Source organism: Camellia sinensis, chromosome 14 (assembly GCF_055761805.1).
Source record: "Camellia sinensis isolate YWXY chromosome 14, ASM5576180v1, whole genome shotgun sequence".
NCBI lineage: Eukaryota > Viridiplantae > Streptophyta > Magnoliopsida > Ericales > Theaceae > Camellia > Camellia sinensis.
The window spans coordinates 127,831,469-127,853,052 of record NC_138974.1 but is presented as its reverse complement, the minus strand read 5'-3'; the positions used below and the strand labels follow the sequence as shown (position 1 = coordinate 127,853,052).

The 21,584-nt window shown below is 35.1% G+C and overlaps 1 protein-coding gene across 1 annotated transcript; it reads left to right on the top strand.

Annotated features, from left to right (window-relative positions):
• Positions 1-237: 237 nt before the first annotated feature.
• LOC114283283 (ABC transporter G family member 15) lies at positions 238-21,345 on the top strand. The gene is made up of 9 exons (XM_082904062.1): positions 238-548; positions 4,920-4,999; positions 7,716-8,180; positions 8,282-8,404; positions 9,625-9,756; positions 10,040-10,324; positions 11,111-11,383; positions 11,495-11,602; positions 20,697-21,345. The coding sequence occupies exons 1-9, from the start codon at positions 293-295 to the stop codon at positions 21,051-21,053; spliced, it is 2,079 nt and encodes a 692-aa protein (XP_082760188.1). The 5' UTR covers positions 238-292; the 3' UTR covers positions 21,054-21,345.
• Positions 21,346-21,584: the final 239 nt, after the last annotated feature.

Sequence of the window (21,584 nt, the reverse complement as noted above, 5' to 3'; positions counted from 1 at the left end):
AAGGTTCACAGAACGTGCTGTAGGCTCTCTTGATAGCAGCATTGAATCCAAAGGTTTGGTGGCAGTTACACTACACCATTTCACTTCCATTTCATCACGGAATCACTTATACTTCACATATTTTTTTTATAAACTTTTTTTTTTATTTTTTTATTTTCACTGTGTTGTAGTTCTCCATATATATAGATAGCCAGAGACTTTGCTCTTTCATTCCTTTTTATGTGTTTTGTGTTGATATGCACACACTGTTTCAAACTGAAGAGTCAGAGAGAGAGAGAGAGAGAGAGAGAGAATGGAGATAGAGGTAGCAAGCAAAGATGAGTGTGGTGGTGATGATATGGAGAAGGGAGTAGTGGGATTAAGTGGTGGAGATGAGAGAGGAATGTACTTGGTGTGGGAAGATCTGAGGGTGGTGGTTCCAAACTTTGGGAATGGACACACAAAGAGGTTGATAAATGGACTTACTGGCTTTGCTGAGCCTGGTAGGATCATGGCTATCATGGGTCCTTCTGGTTCTGGCAAGTCCACCCTTCTTCACTCTTTAGCAGGTTCTCTTCTCTCTCTTCCCCCTCTGTCTCTCTCTCATGATCTACTCTTGCCCTTATAAGTTGTGTCACATTAGTTTATCTGTCCATTTTTTCATAAAAAATTAAAAAATTAGTTAAAACCATCGCTTTCCAACCGAGCCCGTAGATATATATCCATTCAATAACAAATAAATGAAATTTCATCCCCTTGTCATAAAAATATAGGAGATCAAAGGGTTATAGGTGGGACCAAAATTTCTTCATGCATTGGCTTTGGATCTTTATTTCCATTTTTTTATTTTTTTGGGTTTGCTTGTTCCGCAGCTGGTTTTGTTTGTTCCTTGCTGCTGCTTTGCTCTGCAGCTGGGGCTTGCTTTGTTGCTTTGGGCTGCACACATGATTAGCCTTACTTTCCTTGCCAGCCTAATTGGAATATATTGTTTAGGTGATGATGCTATTTTTTTTTCAAAATTCCCTTCTCTTTTATTAATAAAATTATTTTCTTTGTCGATAAAAAAATAAATAAATAAATAGCTTGTAGTGTTATTCAAAACTTACTTTTGTCACTTAAAGATTGTTAATTAAAACTTAAATAAATTACATAAAATTCAAATTGTGACCGTATGGCCGTATCAATAAATGGATGGGACAGAGAGTTGGAAGCTTGAACCAGAAAATAAACACAAAGGCCTTGTTTGGTTTGTGTTTTTTAAAAAATTTTAGAAAAAATTCTCTATAAATAAGTTTTCAAAAGTAATCAAATTAAATAAATTTTTTCAAAACTTGTTTAGTTTACAAGTTTTTCAAACAAATCTCTCTCTTATACACATCAAATCAATCACTTTTTCTAAAACTATTTTTCAAAATAATTTTTTAAAATATCTTTTAAAAAAAAAAATCAAATAAATTTTTATAATTTTTATCTCAAAATATGTTTCTCAAATACAAATCAAACAATCCCTCAGTGTGTACTGTAACATGCGCTGTAAAATTTGACAAAAATTTAGATTTATTTATTTATTTTTATTTTTATTTTTATTTTTATTTTTCTGACATCACACATGTTTCGATGAATCACAATGATCATTGTAGACTACCATATGATCCACCAAGCTCTAGTTTGACTTGCCTGATCTAAAGAATGAGTCTCCATTGGCCACTATTTTTTTCAGATTCATACTTTGGCAGGGCCGGTCTTGCGATTTAAGAGCTCAGGACGACACTTTGAAAATAAGATTCTCTTATATTAAAAACAAAAATCATGAATAAAATGATAAATATAATTTTTTTATTTATTTATAATCATAAAAAAATTTACTTACACATATAATTATTAAAATTATAAATAAAAATTTACTTTCATATATTAAGATAGAAAGTAATCATTATTACAAATACTTTTTTTTTTTTTAAATTATATTCTTGTTGCTTTTTTTAGATTTTATGTTCAATTGAGCCTATAATATTTGAGCTTCTTTTTATATCTAAAATACAAAATTATATTTAGAATCCTTATTTTTAATCCAAATTTAGAGATCCAAGACACAGGCCTTTCTTGCCTGCCCTTAGGGCGACCCTGTCCATTGGCCACTATTGATAAAGCATCTCCTGAAAAAGTTTTTTACTCAAAAATGTGGAACACAATAATGAGATTGGATTTTTTATTTTAATGTGCTGTTAAGGGTTAGCTTGGGAAGTGAGTTAATTTTTTTACTTTTTGATTTTTGTGGCTATTTTAACCTGAGCTAAAAAGCTTGGTTTAGGAAAGACTTTTTGACTTTTTTACTTTTTTGATTTTTTTGACTTTTTTTGTGAGAGAATAGTGTAATGATTATGAGTTGGATGTGATATTTTGTTTGTTGTAACTAAAATAGTCTATTTTGTCTTTTATGACTAAAATAGTCAAAAAAAACTCACAACCTATCTTCCCAAACGGAGCCTTAGTATATTTTAAATTTCATCAATAATATTTTTTTTTTCTTTGTTGATAAAAAATAAAAAATACAACCAATTTGACTAACCTTCCAATCCTGGTAATTTGAAGTGATGGATACTTTTCCACTCCCCTCCGTGTACCGTGGGCAGAACTCAAAAAGAGGTGTACTAGTACCATGGGTATCATCATAACATGAGATTCTTGGAAAAAAAAAATAAAACTCCAGATGGTACTAATTTTCAAAAATTTGTTTCAGAATTTTTTGAAAAAAATTAAAAATTAATTTAGTAAAAAGAATAAAAAAAATTTTAAAAAAAAACACTCATTATTTTTAATAATTTTATCTTTTGAAAGATCAGAAATAATTTTTAAAAATTAAAAAATATTTTTTAAATATTTATTTTTATCAAATTAGTTTTCATTTTTTCAAAAAGCATTCTGAAATGTTTTTCTAAAATTCAAACCAAAAACATGAACGGTATAAGGGATACATGTGAAAATCCTTCCATATTTGTGTTGTTTTTTTTTTTTTTCCTCTATCCAATTATTAAATAATTCTTCCTTTGTTTTTTTATGAAATTGCACAGCAACCTTTAAAATTAGGCATTTGCATTTGATACTATTACCATGTAGGTTTGGGGTGTACTAAAAAAAGTGTATTTTTTATCTTTTTTTAGTCATATCATCTCTCTATTTTTTTATACATCATTTCATAAAAAATCAAAAAATGCACTTATTTATAGGCTCCCTCTGTACCTTCATTTTTTCATACCTCTCCATATCCCTTTTGTAGTCCCAATTCGAACCCATATTTATAATCTTAATCGGCTGTTTTGTAATAAAGGTCATCCATATAAAAAATGAGTTTCATAGAAAAATTGTAAAAACATAAACAAAAAACATTTTATTTTATAAAAATTGATTATTTAAGTTCACAATAACATTTGTCATTCATTTTATAACATCAAAGGCTATTTTTTTCTAAAGTTCATAATTTTTCGATGAAACTTATTTTCTTTTATGGATGATTTTTATTATAAAACTTATGAAATAGATGGTTCGAATTATTGGTACAGATCTGAATTAATAAAAATATGGTAAAGAATTTATCCAGAATTATGAAGTGTCAAGAGAGAGAGAGAGAGAGAGTAGCAGTGGTGAAGCCGGATGCTCAAAGCCTAAAAATCTGTTAGGTTGTGTTTTAATATTTTGTTTTTATGTTCATTTATTGTTTAAATGTGTTTGGTATTGTCATTTTTTTCCAAAAATAAAAAAGCAAAAATTGATATAAACAATTATTTGAAAAGCTATTTCGATTATTTATTTTTTTATTATTTTTGGAATAGCTTATTGAAATATTATGTTAGGATCTACTTTTAAAAATTGTTAAAACTATTTTACACACACACACACAAAAAAAAAAAAAAAAAAAGGAAAGGAAAAGAAAAGAAAAGGAAAAACAATTACACAATTCTCAATTTCTCGTTTTCGTTTGACAAAAAAAAGAAAAAGGACCAATCTCAACTCAAGTGTATATATATATATATATATATATGTATATATTTTAAACAAAAAAAACTAGCAGGTCCACCCAGACAAAATAAAAAATAAAAATAATATACAAATATACCTTTTAGATCCAATAGTATGTAAAAAATGAGAGAGATGCTTGAGATATTCTAATTAATTATCATATCATTCAATTTGAACAGTAAATCTAATTTTTAAATTAGAATAGTAAAATCCAAAAAATAAAATAAAAATAGATTACAAAAAATCACAGGTAAGGAAAAGGTGGACTGTCGTTTAGGAAGGGTTGATTTTAGTCTAAAAGTCAAAAAATTATTAAAAAAATTAAAAACTAGTCAAATTACACACACACAAAAAAAACATTTCTCTACTTTTTGCAAGTTTTTCGTAAAAAAATTTAAAAAAAAATCTCAAATATACTAATTTTTTTACTACATATTTTAGTTAAAAAACAAAAAAAAATACTAAAATAACATGTTCAGGCTGTGCAACTAGAAAAATCTGTTTCTTTCTGATCCAGTATAGTAAAGGACAGTAGAATTGAGCTGTAACCCTTTAAAAGTAAAAAATTGAGCTATAACCCAGTGATTATTTTTTTATTGAAAAATCTAGAATATATAATAAACAGCAGTCATCTACTCCAGGATATTAATTAGAATAGATATATTAACCCAAGTTGTTTGCTCCATAGAGATGGCTTTTACTATCAGATATCTTCACTAATGTTTTCATCTGCACCTACTCTTTGGTCAGACAAGCACCAAAACAATCCCACACCTATCCTTCAACCAAATGTTAGACCTAATCAATTAAAATATGTCAGTGTCCTATTTTTATAAATATGTAGAGAAGTTATTGATGCATTTATGAATGAAAAATGAATGCATAAGCAAAGAGAGGGACTGACATTGGCAGTAGTAATACAGGTAGACTCTCAGGAAATGTTATCATGACTGGCAATGTTCTCCTTAATGGCAAGAAGAGGAGTCTTCACTATGGTGTTGCTGTAAGTATCTTTATATATTAATAATTACATGGATACATACACTTTCATAGATACATATATATATATATATATATATGCAGAAACAAATGTTGCACATCTATTGTTTCAAATCCACATCCAAACAAAGATTATCAAAAATTTTGTTAGCTTTGTGTGTTTATGGGCCATTGAGATCAGGCGTGGAGCTAGAATTGTTGGATTTAGACAACAGTCAAATAAAATAAAATAAAAATTTGGGAGGACCTAAAGTTTTAGTTTTTATTTATTATTAATTTTTTCAATTTTTCAATGGGCCAATAGCTAAATGTTTCATTGAATCATATAATGGCCCCGTTTAGTAGAGCCGTGGAAATTGATTATAGATTACAACTTAACAGATTATAACTTACAGCTGTGAACATAAGTTGGTAAGCTGTTTGGTGCAGCTGTGAGATTATGAATTTAAACAGTAAAGTAATGTTTGGTAAATAAACTGTAAAATAGTTTTTTTTCTATATAATTGTCATTTTTGCCCTTACAAGATATAAAATTTATGATTTCATTTATATTACATTTTTTTCATTTTCTTTTTCATTTTATTTTATTTTCTTTTCTTTTTCACCTTATTTTCTTTTCTTTTTTTAAATTTTTTTTTCTTCTCTTCTTTCTTTGTTAATTTTTTTTAATTTATTAATTCATTAAAATTAATATTCATGTTCTAATTTATACTAATGTTGTGATGTCATTACATATTATCTTTCATATATTCATTATCAAAATTATTAATTTTTTTCTTCTCTTCTTTCTCTGTATTTCTTTTCTTTATTATTATGATTAATTGTGGTTTTAGTATAAAAATTATCAATTGCTCATCAATTATTAAAATTAGTATCAATTATTAATTATTATTATTATTAATTTGTTCATCGATTATTAAAATTAGTATCAATTTGTCCATCAATTATTATTATTATTCTTTATTATTATTCATTTTAATTATTTTTAGTAATATTTCATTTTTAGTAAATATTAATTCTAAAAAGTATTTTTTTTAATTATGAAAAGTAAATATTAGTTGAAATAAATTGCGTTAAATATTAAAATTAGTATCATTTTGTCCATCAATTATTATTATTATTTTTTTTCATTTTAATTATTTTTAGTAATATTTCATTTTTAGTAAATATTAATTCTGAAAAGTAATTTTTTTAATTATGAAAACTAAATATTAATTGAAATAAATTGTGTTAAATACTAATTCTGAAAAGTAATTTTTTAATTTTTTTCATATTAAATATTAATTTTGTTTTTATTAATTCTGAAAAGTAATTTTTTCTTTTTTAATTAATATTAATATTGATTTTTTTCTTTTTTTTCAATTTATTTTCAAGGGTTTGAAAACCCTAGCTCCGGTAGCATAGGGGCGACGACCAACGCTAGGGTTTGAGATCGCGATGGTTCAGATCAACGACGGCGTTGGTTCAGATCGCGATGGCGACGAACCAACGCCGGAGAGAGACAGACAGACAGAGCTTCGCGATGGCGATGGCGACGAACCTGAGATCGACCGGCGCCATGGATGTAGCGCAGAGAGAGAGAGAGAGAGAGAGAGAGAGAGAGAGAGAGAGAGAGAGAGCTCTGCTTTGAGATGTGACACGACAATGAGCTCTGGCTTCAGCTTGCAACGGTGTGGATCGATCGTGACGGTGACGCCAGAAATCGCCCGCACACGCCTGAAATCGCCTTCGTCTCTCTCTGGTTCGTGAACAGTGTTGACATGTGATGTATATATAGTGGCATTTTCGTAAATAATAGATATTAGGAGGGGCATTTAAGTCATTTTAGCACCCAATATGTAGCTGCGCGCTTAAGCTATAAACTTAAGCATCCCCAGACCCACTTTCCAAATAAGTTAAAAATTAGCTTCATTTAAGCTATAAGTTGATGAAATAAGTTAAGCCAAACACATGTTTTTAGTTCTACCAAACAGGGTCAATGTAAGTAGGCATTTTTTCAATTATTTTGGAGGAATCAGTGCCCTTTCGGGCCATGCCCTCCCTCCGCCCCCTAATTGGGATGCCTAGTTCATATCGTTCCTTTATTTTTTGGTCTCAAACCACTTATCTACTACACAATTACTACGGTAGAGAAAGTAATTTAGAATAGAAAAACAAGACAAACGGACACACAATAGATTCAACATCACTTTTTATAGAACTATTATTATAGGCTTTTAGACTTTTTGGGGAGTTATTTTTCTAAAAATAAACTCCAATGACTTCACTTTTTATGATCCTAAAAAAAAATTTAAAATTAGATTTTTTATTAAAAACATCAAAAAAGACAAAATAAGGCAGTTTCTATCAACTTTTTGTTTTTTTTTTTTTTTTGGATAAAATTGGATTTATTTTTGCTTTTAGTGAAATATTTTTAAAATTAACTAAATTTTCTTTTAATTTTTAGAATTATCTAGTCAAGACGGACACACACACACACACAAACAAAAAAAAAGTAAAAAAAATTGACTTGAAATAAAAACAAGTTCAAAAAAATAAAATATAAGTAAATAATAATAATAAAAAAGCTGGCTTTTAACTTCTTCTTTTTTTTTCTTTTTTTTTTTGGCCTGATGAGCTCTCTTCAATTTCAATAAATTCTCAATTCTATAACTAGATTTCACATTCTTTTTATTTGCTTATATAATTTTGTTTTATGTTTTAAAATGTTGGGATTACAGGCTTATGTAACCCAAGAAGATATACTGTTAGGAAGTCTAACAGTGAGAGAAACCATCACATACTCAGCCCATTTGAGGCTACCAACCAAAAACATGAGCAAAGAAAAGATAAATGGTATCATAGAAGGAACACTCACTGAAATGGGACTTCAAGATTGTGCTGATCACCTCATCGGAAACTGGCATTTGAGAGGCATAAGTGGTGGGGAGAAGAAGAGACTCAGCATTGCACTCGAAATCCTTACAAGGCCCCATCTCTTGTTTCTTGACGAGCCCACTAGCGGCCTTGACAGCGCCTCCGCCTTCTTCGTGACTCAAATCCTCAGAAACATTGCGCACGATGGCAGAACAGTTATATCTTCGATTCATCAGCCGAGTAGTGAAGTGTTTGCGTTGTTTGATGACCTTTTCTTGATATCTGGGGGTGAAACCGTTTACTTTGGAGAAGCAAAGATGGCAGTAGAGGTATAGAATATTCAAAAGTGCTTGAAACTTCTCTATTTTGAATGCTTATTCTTTGTCTAATTTGGTCGTGTTTTCGCTTTCTGAAATCCTAACTTTGACAGTTCTTTGCGGAGGTGGGTTACCCGTGTCCGAGTAGAAGAAGCCCTTCAGATCACTTCCTACGTTGTATAAACTCAGACTTCGACAATGTCACTGCCTCTCTCATCGAATCACATAGAATACCGGTATGTGTGTGTGTTTGTTTCGGCTTAATTTAACTCTAATAACTTTTCCTAATAATTCCTTAAAGCTTAGGGTAATGTTTTAATTTTGCATTCATACATGCAAAGAATTTTCAAAAACATCATTTTCTTCCTTTCATATGACCTAGAGCTGCGAATGAATCAAGTTGCTCGCGAGCTGACTCAGCTTGGCTTATTAAGGGCTCAACTCGGCTTACTCGGCTCAACTTGTTTAAACGAGCGCCAAGCTCGAGCTCTAATAAACTTGGCTCGTTTATATTTATTCAAATTATATATTAAATATATTATTTATATATTAAATAATATATAAATAATATTTTTTATTTAAATAATAATAAAAAATTTATCAAGCCAAACCGAGCCATGCTCGAGTTCCTTTAATATTAACGAGCTGAGTTCGAGTCCAGTTAGTTATCAAGCCAAGCTCGGACTCTATAAACGAGCTTGATAAGTAAACGAGCCGAGCTCGAACTCAGCAAAGCTCGGCTCGTGTCATTTGCAACCCTAATGACTACAAGATCATTGACATTATCACATGAAGGTTTGCTGTCAGCACCCTAAGCTTCGTTCAATTGTCAAGAATATTATATTGTATAGGAAAATGTTTCCTGAAAAAATGGATTGAAGGAAATGAAAAAATAAATAAATATAATGCATTTTTCCTCGATTTAGAAGAAAGTTTATGTTCAAATATGATTTGAACTTTTCCTCAATGCATAATGTCGTTTTTACTGAAAATGATTTGAGAGAAGCATTAGCGATTCCTTCAAGAAAACAATAATAATATGTAAGACCTACAATTTTTCCATGATACTCCTTTCATTTTTTATAAAAAATCTCCAAATCTTTTATCCACACACTTCTACAAGATATGCACCACACAAGAAAGGAAACTAGTTTTTCTTTTCATTTTCCTTCCTTTCTTGCCATTTGGACACTAGGCATCTTACTGTCCCCAGACTACATTTTATCGAAAACTTCATGCATTGTGTCACCCTTTTTGACACACATACATACTAGCATAGTTTCATCTAGCAAAATTTATGCCCTAATCTTTGTTGACTTTTTTTTTTAACCGAAACACATGCCCAAATGCACCCTTCAATTTCTAACCTTTTCCTCCTTGAATTCACTTTATAGTTTTTAATTTTTATTCTAAATTCAAATTTCTGACTCATTTGTTTATTGTTTCCAAATCACAGGAAACAGAAAAATCATCAAGCCTTATGATGAATTTGGCAACAGCAGAGATCAGAAGCATGCTGGTTAAGAAATACAAATGCTCAAAGCATGCAGCCAGAGCCAGAGCTAGGGTTCAAGAAATCTCAACTATTGTAAACATTTCATACTCGACTCTTGGTTCTAAAATGAACCCCTTTCTTGCATCTTTTCACCTTCTGTTTTCATTTTGAGGAGAAAAAAAAACTTGTTTGTGGGAAACAATTTTGAAAACAACTCATTTTCAGGAAACACCAAAATGTTGTTTTCGAATTTTCAAAAACTATTTTTGCACAAAATTGAAACTATGTTTTTCAAACTTCTCATTATTTTTGTTTCCAAAAACATGAAAAATGAAAATTGAAAACAAAAACATAATCAAATAACCCATTGTTGCAGGAAGGACTTGTGATGGAAACAAAAACTGGAAGCCAGGCAACATGGTGCAAGCAACTATCAACTTTAACAAAAAGATCATTCATAAACATGTCTAGGGATGTTGGATATTATTGGCTGAGGATAATCACATACATAGTTGTATCTATATCTGTTGGTTCCATCTTTTTCAATGTTGGCACCAGCTACTCTGCGATCTTGGCGCGCGCATCATGCGGTGGATTTATATCAGGTTTCATGATCTTCATGTCCATTGGAGGCTTCCCATCTTTCATTGAAGAAATGAAGGTAAATGAACTCAATTGGTTTCGATACTTTGGTAATTCTCATCTTGAGCTTTCGATGCTTTTATTTTCATATTCTTGAAACCATCGTTATCCCAATACCGATCATAGGATCTTACGATTCAGTTATTCCAATTGGGCCAAATAATATAGATCACACTAGAATCTTAAATTTTATAGAATCTTAAAATGACTATGATTATGGTCATAAATGGTGTAGAATTGTACTACAATCCCAATCCTACTAAATTTTTCCAAATCATTTATTTCTTATATATGTATATGCACTATAGAAAAAATTTGATTATAAACTTCATTTCCAAGTGTCTTCTCTAATTTATCTTATAGCATATTAGATGCATTATATCAAATTCATCATTTTTCTTTTATGATTTTAAAATTACTTAAGCATAGGCTGCAAATGAAACAAGTTATTCATGAACAAGTTTGGCTCGGCTTGTTAAAGGCTCGACTCATTTAGTAAACGAGGCAAACTCGAGCTCGGATATTAGGCTCGTTTAGTAAACGAGCTCGAGCTCAAATAAGCTGTCAAGTTCAGCACACTTATCTTTATTTAAATAATATAATAAATATATTATTTACATATTAAATAATATATAAATATATATAAATAATAGTAAAAATCCTTGATCTATATTATCATTATCGATCATTTTTCGCAATGAAAGTAAAACCTTAAAATCCTTGATCTATTTCAACAATCTAATTCACAAGTCCCTCTCAACAATCTTAGATAGGATCCCAATTTTAACAACTTTGCTTGAGACAGATTTTCTACAAAGAGAGACTCAACGGTCATTACGGAGTCGGCGTATATGTCATTTCAAACTTCATATCTTCATTTCCATTCTTGGTTGCAATGTCACTTAGTACCGCTACTATTATTTATCACATGGTGAAGTTCCGACCTGGCTTCTCACATTTTGCCTATACGTGCCTTGACCTTGTGAACTCCATCGCCGTCGTTGAGAGTTGCATGATGGTTGTGGCTTCACTCGTTCCCAACTTCTTGATGGGACTCATAACCGGGGCTGGAATCATTGTAAGCAAGGCTAATTCCTAAACGTTTTATGAGCTTCTTTTTCCATCTCAATCATCATTTTATTTTCATCATTTTCAGAATCTTAGTTCATAACCATACCTTTGTTTGCAGGGAGTTATGATGATGACAGCCGGGTTCTTTCGATTCTTGCCTGATCTTCCCAAGCCATTTTGGCGCTACCCAATGTCGTATATCAATTATATGGCATGGGCATTACAGGTATGATCCACTATTTTCTGTCCAAATATTTCTCACAGAGCTTTGCATCACTACAGGCCAACTTTATCAAGCCTTGAAATGTTCCTCATACATGAAAAACTCTTACCAGGCAACACCAGAAATTGTAACTTTCTATGAACTAAATAAATATGCAACACTTGGTTTTGCTGTATAATAATGCTCCATTTGTTTCAGTGGAAAGCACTTCCACATTTTCTAATATTTAGTACAATGGAAAACTTTTTTCATGGTCAATGGAAAATGAACTTGTGTGGAAAATGATTTTCCATTTTGAAGGTGAAAAACATTTTTCGGGCCTAATGAGACATAACAAAGTCATACCAACACCACCACAATGCCATCACCGTCACAACCACATCACCGCAACTCCACCCACACAAGTACCACAACCACCAGCACCAATACTTTCAGCGTCACAACCAAGCACTAAAATGTTTTTTGCATCAAACCTAACATTTTCCTAAAAATAGTTTTCCTGGGAAAATGCTGTCTGCTAAATCAAACGAAGCATAAATGTATAAGCACTTTTGACTATGGTAGTATTGGAAACAACATTCCTAGCATTGATGGAACTAGAGAATAAAATTTTACCGTAAAAAATGGAGTCTGCCGTGAATTTTACACTAAAGCAGATTAAATTAGGTAACATATTAGGACCAAATTGTATACCTATTGAGACTTGGATTTATTTGGCTAAGGATGGGGTGTCTTGGTTGGTTAACTGCTTTTTCTCTACATAATGCCACTCCTCTCTCATGAGCATCTATGAATACTACATTGGGCACCACCATCCTCTATCTCTACTCATACTACAGTTGTTGCAAATGTTAGGACTATGGGACACTAGAAATCAATTCCATACAATAACACAAGAATATTTACGTAGTTCGGCAATTGCCTACGTCCACGGAGAGGTATCCACTATATAATTATTTCGGAGGGAGATTACAGAACTCACACCTCACAACTCTCTATAGAACTCTCACTCACAGATAATACTCTCCTCTGTGTATTCTCAACTCAGTGTGTCACTCCCATATGTCTCTCTACAACCCCTCCTCACTCATGTCAATTTATAACCGAGTGAAGAGGAGCAGGTGAAGTGACAACCATGAGTGGGCTTGGTTGTGCCACCCTCACCATCTACCTTTGGTGAGTTGGTATTGCCTTTACCAGCTTCCTTTGCCACATGCTGCCACCCATACCATATGGATGGTGGGCTCCGTACCATATGGGTAGTGGATGGAGCCAACAATTCTTCCCCTCCATGCCCACATGGACAACTGACTTCTCACTTGAAGTCCATTCTGGTCAGATGCTTGCAAACTTTCAGTTTGTCTCTGGTGACACCCTTGGTCATCATGTCAGAAGGATTCTTGTCTGTGTAAATCTTTACTAGCTTCATCAGCTGCTTTTCCATCACTTCTCGTATCCAATGATACCAGACATCAATGTGTTTTGTACGTGAATGGTACATGGAATTCTTGCTCAAATCAATTGTACTTTGACTATCACAATGTACCTTATATTCTTCTTGCTGTAGACCCAATTCTTGGAGAAACCACTTTAACCACAACATTTCCTTTCCAGCATCTGCGGCAGCAATGTACTCTGCCTCTGTTGTAGATAAAGCAACACACTTTTATAGTTTGGACTGCCATGAAATAGCTCCCCCTGCAAAGGTGAACAGAAATCCTGATGTAGACTCTCTACCATCAAGATCACCAGTCATATCGGCATCTGTAAAACCCTCCAAAATTGGTTCAGCTCTCCCGAAACATAAACACATCTTTGAAGTTCCCTTCAAGTACCGAAGAATCCATTTGACGACCTTCCAATGCTCCTTTCCTGGATTGGCGAGGAATCTGCTCACAACACCAACTACGTGAGCTATATCTGGCCGGGTACACACCATTGCATACATCAAACTTCCTACTGCGGAAGAATAAGGGATTGCCTCCATTTCTTTCCTTTCAGAGCTGGTCGTGGGACACGAACGCTTTGTCATATTGAAATGGTTGGCCAGTGGTGTGTTGACTGGCTTGGCATCTTTCATGTTGAACCTTTCAATTACTCGTTCAACATATTCCTCCTGTGACAGCCATATCTTCTTGGTTTTCCTGTCACGAACAATCTTCATGCCCAAAATTTGTTGTGCTGGGCCTAAATTCTTCATGTCAAAGTACTGCGACAAGTCCTTTTTCAACTTGTTGATCATAGTAGTATCATGTCCAACGATCAGCATATAATCGACATACAACAGTAGGATAGTGAAGTTTCCATCCGGAAACCTTCGGAAATATACACACTGGTCTGCCACCGTTCTTGTGTACTCGTGATCCACCATAAATGAATCAAACTTCTTGTACCATTGTCTCGACGCCTGTTTCAGGCCGTAGAGACTCTTCTTCAGTTTGCAGACTAGTTTCTGTTTTCCTTTAACTTCAAATCCTTCTGATTGCTCCATGTAGATCTCTTCCTCCAACTCACCATGGAGAAAGGCAGTCTTCACACCCATTTGTTCTACTTCTAGATTCAAGCGAGCTGCTAATCCCAAAGCTACTCGAATAGAAGTCATCTTCACAACTAGGGAGAAAATCTCATCAAAATCAATTCCTTTCTTCTGCCCAAAGCCTTTGACCACCAAACGAGCTTTGTGCTGCAATAGTTTACTGTTTCCATCTTTCTTCAACTTATACACCCATTTGTTCTTCAAGGCTCTCCTGCCTCTTGGAAGTGGAACAAGCTTATAAGTGTGGTTCTTCTGCAAAGAACACATCTTCTCCTTCATGGCTTGCATCCAACAGTCTTTCTCTGTATGACTCTTGGCTTCCGAAAAACTCTCGGGCTCCCCCTCATCAGTAATCAGAATATATTAAGAAGCAGGATATTTGGTTGATGGCACAGCAGCTCTTCTAGATCTCTGTAGCTGAGGCCCAGTTGCCTCTGTTTGAGGGGGTTGCTCTCCCTGCTCAACACCCTCTTCATCCGGGTCTTCATCTCTTTCCTCCTGATCCTCAATTTCTAGCATAGGATCTTGCAATTCTGGCATTTCTTGTTGCACATCATCACATCTAGCATTTTGTGATGGCTCAGGAGATGGAAACAAGTCTAGAGTGATGACATCTCTAGACTTTATAGATTTCTCAAAATCTGCTACTGTCTGGTCTTCCTGGAACACAACATCTCTGCTCCTGAACATCTTCTTGTTCACTAGGTCCCATACTTTGTACCCAAATGCTGCATCTAAATACCCCACAAATATGCATGGAGTGGACTTGTCATCAAGCTTCTATCTATTTTCCTTGGAGATGTGTGCAAAGGCCTTACACCCGAAGACTCTCAAGTGAGAATATGATACCTTTCTTCTAGACCAGACTTCCTCAGGTATCGCAAAATTCAACGGGACTGAAGGCGACCTGTAGATGAGATAACAGGCTGTACGGGTAGCTTCAGCCCAAAATGACTTTGGCAACTTTGCTATTTTGAGCATACATCTGACTCTTTCCATAATAGTGCGGTTCATCCTTTCTGCCATACCATTGTGTTGTGGGGTGCCGGGAACTGTTGTCTCATGCCGGATACCTCTGCTGGCACATTATGCTGCAAAAGCATTGGAAGTGTACTCGCCTCCATTGTCTGTGCGAAGACACTTCAACTTCTTCCCAGTCTCTCTTTCTACCATTGCATGGAACTCCTGAAAGTGTCGAAATACCTCATCCTTTGTCTTCAGGAAATACACCCACAACTTCCTTGATGCATCATCAATGAAAGTGAGAAAATACTTGCAGCCGCCATGTGACTCCACTTCGATTGGGCCACAAACATCCGAGTATACCATATTGAGCACTTCTGTTTTCCTCTTGCTCGTTGAACTGAATGATACTCAATGTTGCTTGCCATAAAGGCAATGATCACACGGCTTCAAACCACTCCTTTTGGATAAGGGTATTCTGGATTACTTTGCCAATGGATGCAATTCCTTCTCACTCATGTGAGCCAGTCTTCTGTGCCATAAGTCCAGTGGCTCCTTGTTTTCTACTGCATTAAGACTTTCTAGACAGATCTTCGTTTGAGTCTTATACAGTGTTGAAGACATCTCTCATCTAGCGATTGTCAAAGCTCCTCCTGTCAGCTTCCAACGGCCATTTCCGAATGTACTTGTATAGCCATGCCGGTCCAGGGCGCTTCCGGAGATAAGATTGAGGCGCAAATCTGGAACATGCCTCACATCTTTGAGAACCAGCTTGTTCCCGACATTAGTTTGAATGCTAATGTTGCCAATACCCACAATCTTCGAATAGCTAGAATTCCTCATTCGAACAGTGCCAAAATCTCCAGCGTTGTACGAGCTGAAGAGTCCTCTGTGAGAAGTGGCATAATAAGATGCAGCTGCGTCTATCACCCATTCTGTGTAGCTGTAGTCAGCCACGTGAAGGCAATCTTCCTCTTTACCAACTGCAAGAAGTATTTCATCAATTGTTGAAATTGTTGTGTTCTCATCTCCTTTTGACTTACTGCTTTGGCCTTTCTCTTTTCGGTTTGGGCAGTTTCTCTTTATGTGACCCTCCTGGCCACAGTGAAAGCAAGTGAAGTTGGAGTTACCTCGACCTTTGTTGTCTTTGGATTTACTCCTGTTGTTCCAGCTGCCTCTACTCTTGATTCTTCATCTACCTCTTCCTTTACCTCTGTCTCTGCCTCTATCTTCTGTGACAAGAGCATGGGACTGATTATGGGACTGATTACCTCCCATGTCTTTCCTTCTTGTTTCTTCATTGTACATGGCGTCTGTGACCATACTCATGGTCAGTTTCCCTTCTGGTGCAGAGGTGCTGAGAGAAACCACCAATGTCTCCCAACTATCCGGTAAAGAACTGAGCAGTAGTACGGCTTGTATTTCATCGTCCAAGCACATCTTGATGGTTGCAAGCTAATTCACCAGATTTTTAAATTCACTGGTGTGCTCGGCGATAGACACACCATTCTTCAACTTCAGATTTACTAACCTTCTCATCACCAAGGCTTTGTTTCGGGCGGTCTTTGACTGGTACATGTCGTTTGACATTGAGCATAGGCATCTGTCTCTTCGGCAACATGATGGAACACACAGTGGTCTATCCATTGTCTGATACAAGCGATAGTCTTGCGGTTCATCTTTATCCAGTCATCATCTTTCACTCCTTCAGGTTTAACCCACTTTATAAAAATGGGATCAAACAATCAAAAACAGGATGTCTTCCATCTGTGACTTCCAAATTGCATAATTGGAAGGAGTTAACTCAAACATAGATTCTGAAGTTAATGTGGAATCCTCCATCATATACTGTCTTTTTACAGAAAACTTCGAATGAAAATAATGACCGTACGGATGTGTCCGGAATACTCCAAATAGTCGAAAAACACTATTGGATCGTCAAAAACGAACTCAGAATGGCTCTGAACAAGCCAAAACAGTTTTGACGGTTCAAATCTGCAGAATCTGGTGCGCCTGGAAAGCACCGGATGATTTCCCCGGATCGGCTCAGTCAACGACTCGGTCAACGGTTGGTCAACGCGGCTCTGGTCAACGGCGCGGCTCAGCGGCTCGGCGTCGACTCGGTCAGCGGCTTGGTCAACTCTGATGACGTGTCAGCCACGTGGCACACGTGGCGCTGACGTGAGAGGACGTAGCGATGGCGTCGCTGCCACGCGGTCGTCTTCTTCCTTAAGCTGCGCATGGGGCACGTGCGTGCGTGCGTGCGAGTGAAGCGACGCTCCGTCTGCTGTTCGGCGTGTGGAGGCGCGTGGGAAGAGTGGGTTTCACGCGCAATCTTTGGGGAGCGCGTGCAAGATCTTCTAGGGCTGTGCTTGGCAGTTCTAGACTCCTCTCTTGGAGTTCTTGCTCCTGGTATGCTCAAAAGCTAATTTCGATCAACTTGATTTCTGGGCAGTTTCGAAAAACACATTGTTTTTGTTCCGAAACGCGACCGATTCGGCTCTGATACCACTTGTTAGGACTATGGGACACCAAAAATCAATTCCACACAATAACACAAGAATATTTACATGGTTCGGCAATTACCTATGTCCACAGAGAGGTATCCACTATAGAATTATTCCGGAGGGAGATTACAGAGCTCACACCTCACAACTCTCTATAGAACTCTCACTCACAGATTATACTCTCCTCCGTGTATTCTCAGCTCAGTGTGTCACTCCCATATGTCTCTCTACAAACCCTCCTCACTCATGTCAATTTATAACGGAGTGAAGAGGAGTAGGTGAAGTGACAACCATGAGTGGGCTTGGTTGTGCCACCTTCACCATCTACCTTTGGTGAGTTGGTATTGCCCCACCAGCTTTCTTTACCACATGGTGCCACCCATACCATGTGGATGGTGGGCTCCTTACCATGTGGGTAGTGGATGGAGCCAACAGCAAACCCCAATGGTCATCCCCCTCAACAGCCACAACCATCACCTCTATCATCCCACCATAACTCATTCTCAACAGCTTGCTGAACCACCAAAACCTTTCTGCTTCCATTGCTAAAACCCATTAATCAAACGTCTAAGCAACTAAAAGAGTCTACTAAAAACATGAATTATTGCTAATCAGCCACCCATTGTGAGAGGATTGGCAACTATAGTGGTAGGCAGTGGGGGGGAACAAAGCACCAATCAATCATTAAAGATGGTAATGGCGATGATGGTTCCCACACTTTTAGGGCAACAAGTTCATACGGTTAAGGTAGAAGTGACACTTACGTCAACACCGCAAATGTTGACAATACAGATGGGCAAACAATTCACCAATGCATCACTATAAATAGGTGATCTCAATTTGAGTGTGAACAAAGGGAAACTATATGAACTATTCAGCTAGATGGCACAAGGGAAGAGTTTTTGGAAAGGGAAGGAGGGGAGTGTTAAGGGAAAGGGTGGCATTGGCAACACTGAAGCTGAGAAGAGGGCGGTTGTGATGAATTAAATAGAGAAAGAAGGGTGTGTAAGGGTGGCTGTGAATTGGATGAAGGAAGCGGTGTAGTGTTGGTGGCACTAGATAGGGGCATTGTAGTGGTGCTGACAGTAGAGTTATTGAGAGAGAGAGGGAGAGAGAGAGAGAGAGAGAGAGAGAGAGATTGATGATTGATGATTGAGGAGATGAGATGACATGAAAGCCAAGCCAATAATAAGTTCTAATGGTATAGTAAAGGTCAATTTAAGTAATTCTCTAACGGTTGGGGGTGCTGATGTAATTACGTGAAAAGTGTGGAATTGTAAATTCTTCATACCTTAAAGGAGGTGGTTGTAATTTACAGTAAAAATAAAGAAGGTATACAAAATTGTGACAATTATAGACACATCAAGTTGAAGAGTTATACAATGAAATGGTGGGAGAGAACGATTGAGCATTGCCTAAGAGTTGCAACAGTAGTGTCAAAGAATAAATTTGGTTTTATGTCCAATAAATCAACTATGGAAGTGATATATATACTAATAATATTAAGGGTAAATTACACTTACACTCCTTGAGATTTGGGTTTAATACGTATCACCCCCTGACGTTTGGGAAATTACACTAACCCTCTTGTCATTGTAATTATTTAGACGGAATGAAGACATTAAATTCATATACTCTCTCTTTTCTTGTTTTGCTTTACTTCCTCTATTTTTTTTTTCCCCTTTCCTTTGCCTTACTTTTTTTTTTCAATGTAATTTGTTTTGTGAAATGAAACTGTTAACCACAGGGGTGGGAATGTAATTTCTAAAACGTCAGGGGGTGAGATGTAATTGGATCAAACCTCAGAAGGTGTCAATGAAATTTACTCTAATATTAATAGGGAACTACAAAGAAAAGAGAGAGACCTTTATATAATTTTTACAGATTTAGAAAAATCTTAAGGTAGGGTACCTATAAATATAATGGCAAGTATTAGATAAAAAAAATGACGTAACCAAAGGATATATTGATACGATAGAAGATATTTATAATGGGTTGTGACTATAATTAGATAACTTTTGTAGAAACTACTGAATTTCTAATCACTATAGGATTGCATCAAGGGGTCAGCTTCACATTCAAGATGATGTCCATGATGTATGTTGTCCTTAGATGAAATTATTCTAATGAATGAATCTAACGAAAAAAATTAACACTAAAATAGAGAAGCACTCGAGGAAAAAAGGTTTAAAATTTATATAACTAAAATTAAACAAAGAGGGCAACACTTTCATTTCTTATGTACAATTATTAATGAGGATAGAAAGGTTGGAAATGATGTGATTCATAAATCAAAGTTCGTTGATTTAAGTGAAATAGTGCTTTGGGCATACTATATGATCAACGAATATCAACAAAATTGTCAAGAAATTTTTACAGAACTATAAAGCCAGCAATGTTTTACCTAAGAATCAATACGTTTATAAATGCATATAGTTGAGATAAGGATGCTTAGATGGATGCATGGTAGGACTGGGAAAGACAAATTTATCCTTGAAACGATAAAAGCAGCACTAATTGAAGATAAGTTGATAAAGAACAGGTTGAGATAGTTTGGTTATGTATAACAAAGACCTTTAAATGCAACAAAGACATGTAGAAAAAGTTATATGATCACCATAAATGAAAACATTATGGGGAAGGGAATACATAACAAACATATGATGCGTTTGTAAAATATATATTTATATATACAAGAATTTATTAATTTAATTGCGCACATAGCTCTTGACAAAGCAAGATGCTGAAACATGACTCATGTAGCTGATCACACTAGATTGGGACACAAGCTTCGTTTGGTTTGGTTTCATTTTTTTTCTTGATTAGCAAAAACACCATTCTTATCTCAATTTACTTTGAGGAGTACAATGAAAATGCTCATTTTTATCTTTGATTGATTTTCCACTTTTCTAAATGATTTTTTCACAAAAGTAAATAGATCTTCTCTAACTTATAAAAAGTATTATGAAAATTCATCGTATCTACCAAGCTGCACTAATACTTCATATCTGATATGTTCAAAAACAAACATGTGGGTGAAAATAGTACTGTTCATCACATTGGCTAACATAGTTTCCTTTGTTTATCATAGGGGGAATACAAGAATGACATGATCGGGCTCGAGTTTGATCCTCTACAACCAGGAGATCCAAAACTGAAGGGCGAGGTTATCATCAATACTGTGCTTGGCATTTCGTTGGACCATTCCAAGTGGTGGGATTTAACTGTCGTTATAGTCATTCTTATAGTTTATAGACTTCTCTTCTTCACCATTCTCAAGTTCAAGGAGAGAGCTTCACCAGTGTTTCGAACAATTTATACCGAGAGAACTCTGCATCATCTCAGTAAGAGGCCTTCATTCAGGAAGACACCACCTTTTCCTTCACAAAGGCACCAAGTTATGTATTCATTATCTTCTCAAGAGGGTCTCAACTCTCCAATCCACTAGAAGTAAGCATTAGATTTTTTTTTTCTTTATGATTAAAGATTTTCATAGAGCGACTCTTGTTTTATGTTTTTGAAACTTATTGTTTGATGTAACTACTACCGAAAGCAAAAGTGACACGCCTAGCTGGCTGACTACCAAGTGTCCCTAGATTAATCATACCATTAGTTTGTAAACCTCTCCCCCATCCTTTTGTAATACTTACAAATTTGGTGTATTTGCATATTGCGAGGGGCTCAAGAAACAGAAGCGATTCTATTTTGCACTTAATTTCACAACTTAATGTTACTCTCAACTCTACCAATTTCATTGTTATGATCAACGCGCTATACCAAGCATGAGCTTGTTCACAAGCCAAACTAAATTTTGTTCAGGATAGATACTCAGGATAAAATATGCTCTTTTCTTTCATTGTAAATCCAAATAGCTAGGAACACATACCTACATGTTTGTGTAATTAATTCTCATTCCACATTGGATTTTATATATTTCATTTGATTTCCTCAAAAAGAGTTGTTTCTAGGTAATTTTCCT

Excerpts from the sequence above, each read along its gene's own strand:
- LOC114283283 (XM_082904062.1), top strand. The coding sequence starts at position 293 with ATGGAGATAGAGGTAGCAAGCAAAGATGAGTGTGGTGGTGATGATATG. Across the intron at positions 9,757-10,039 it reads TTCAAGAAATCTCAACTATT|GAAGGACTTGTGATGGAAAC; the intron begins GTAAACATTTCA and ends CCATTGTTGCAG. Across the intron at positions 11,603-20,696 it reads ATATGGCATGGGCATTACAG|GGGGAATACAAGAATGACAT; the intron begins GTATGATCCACT and ends TGTTTATCATAG.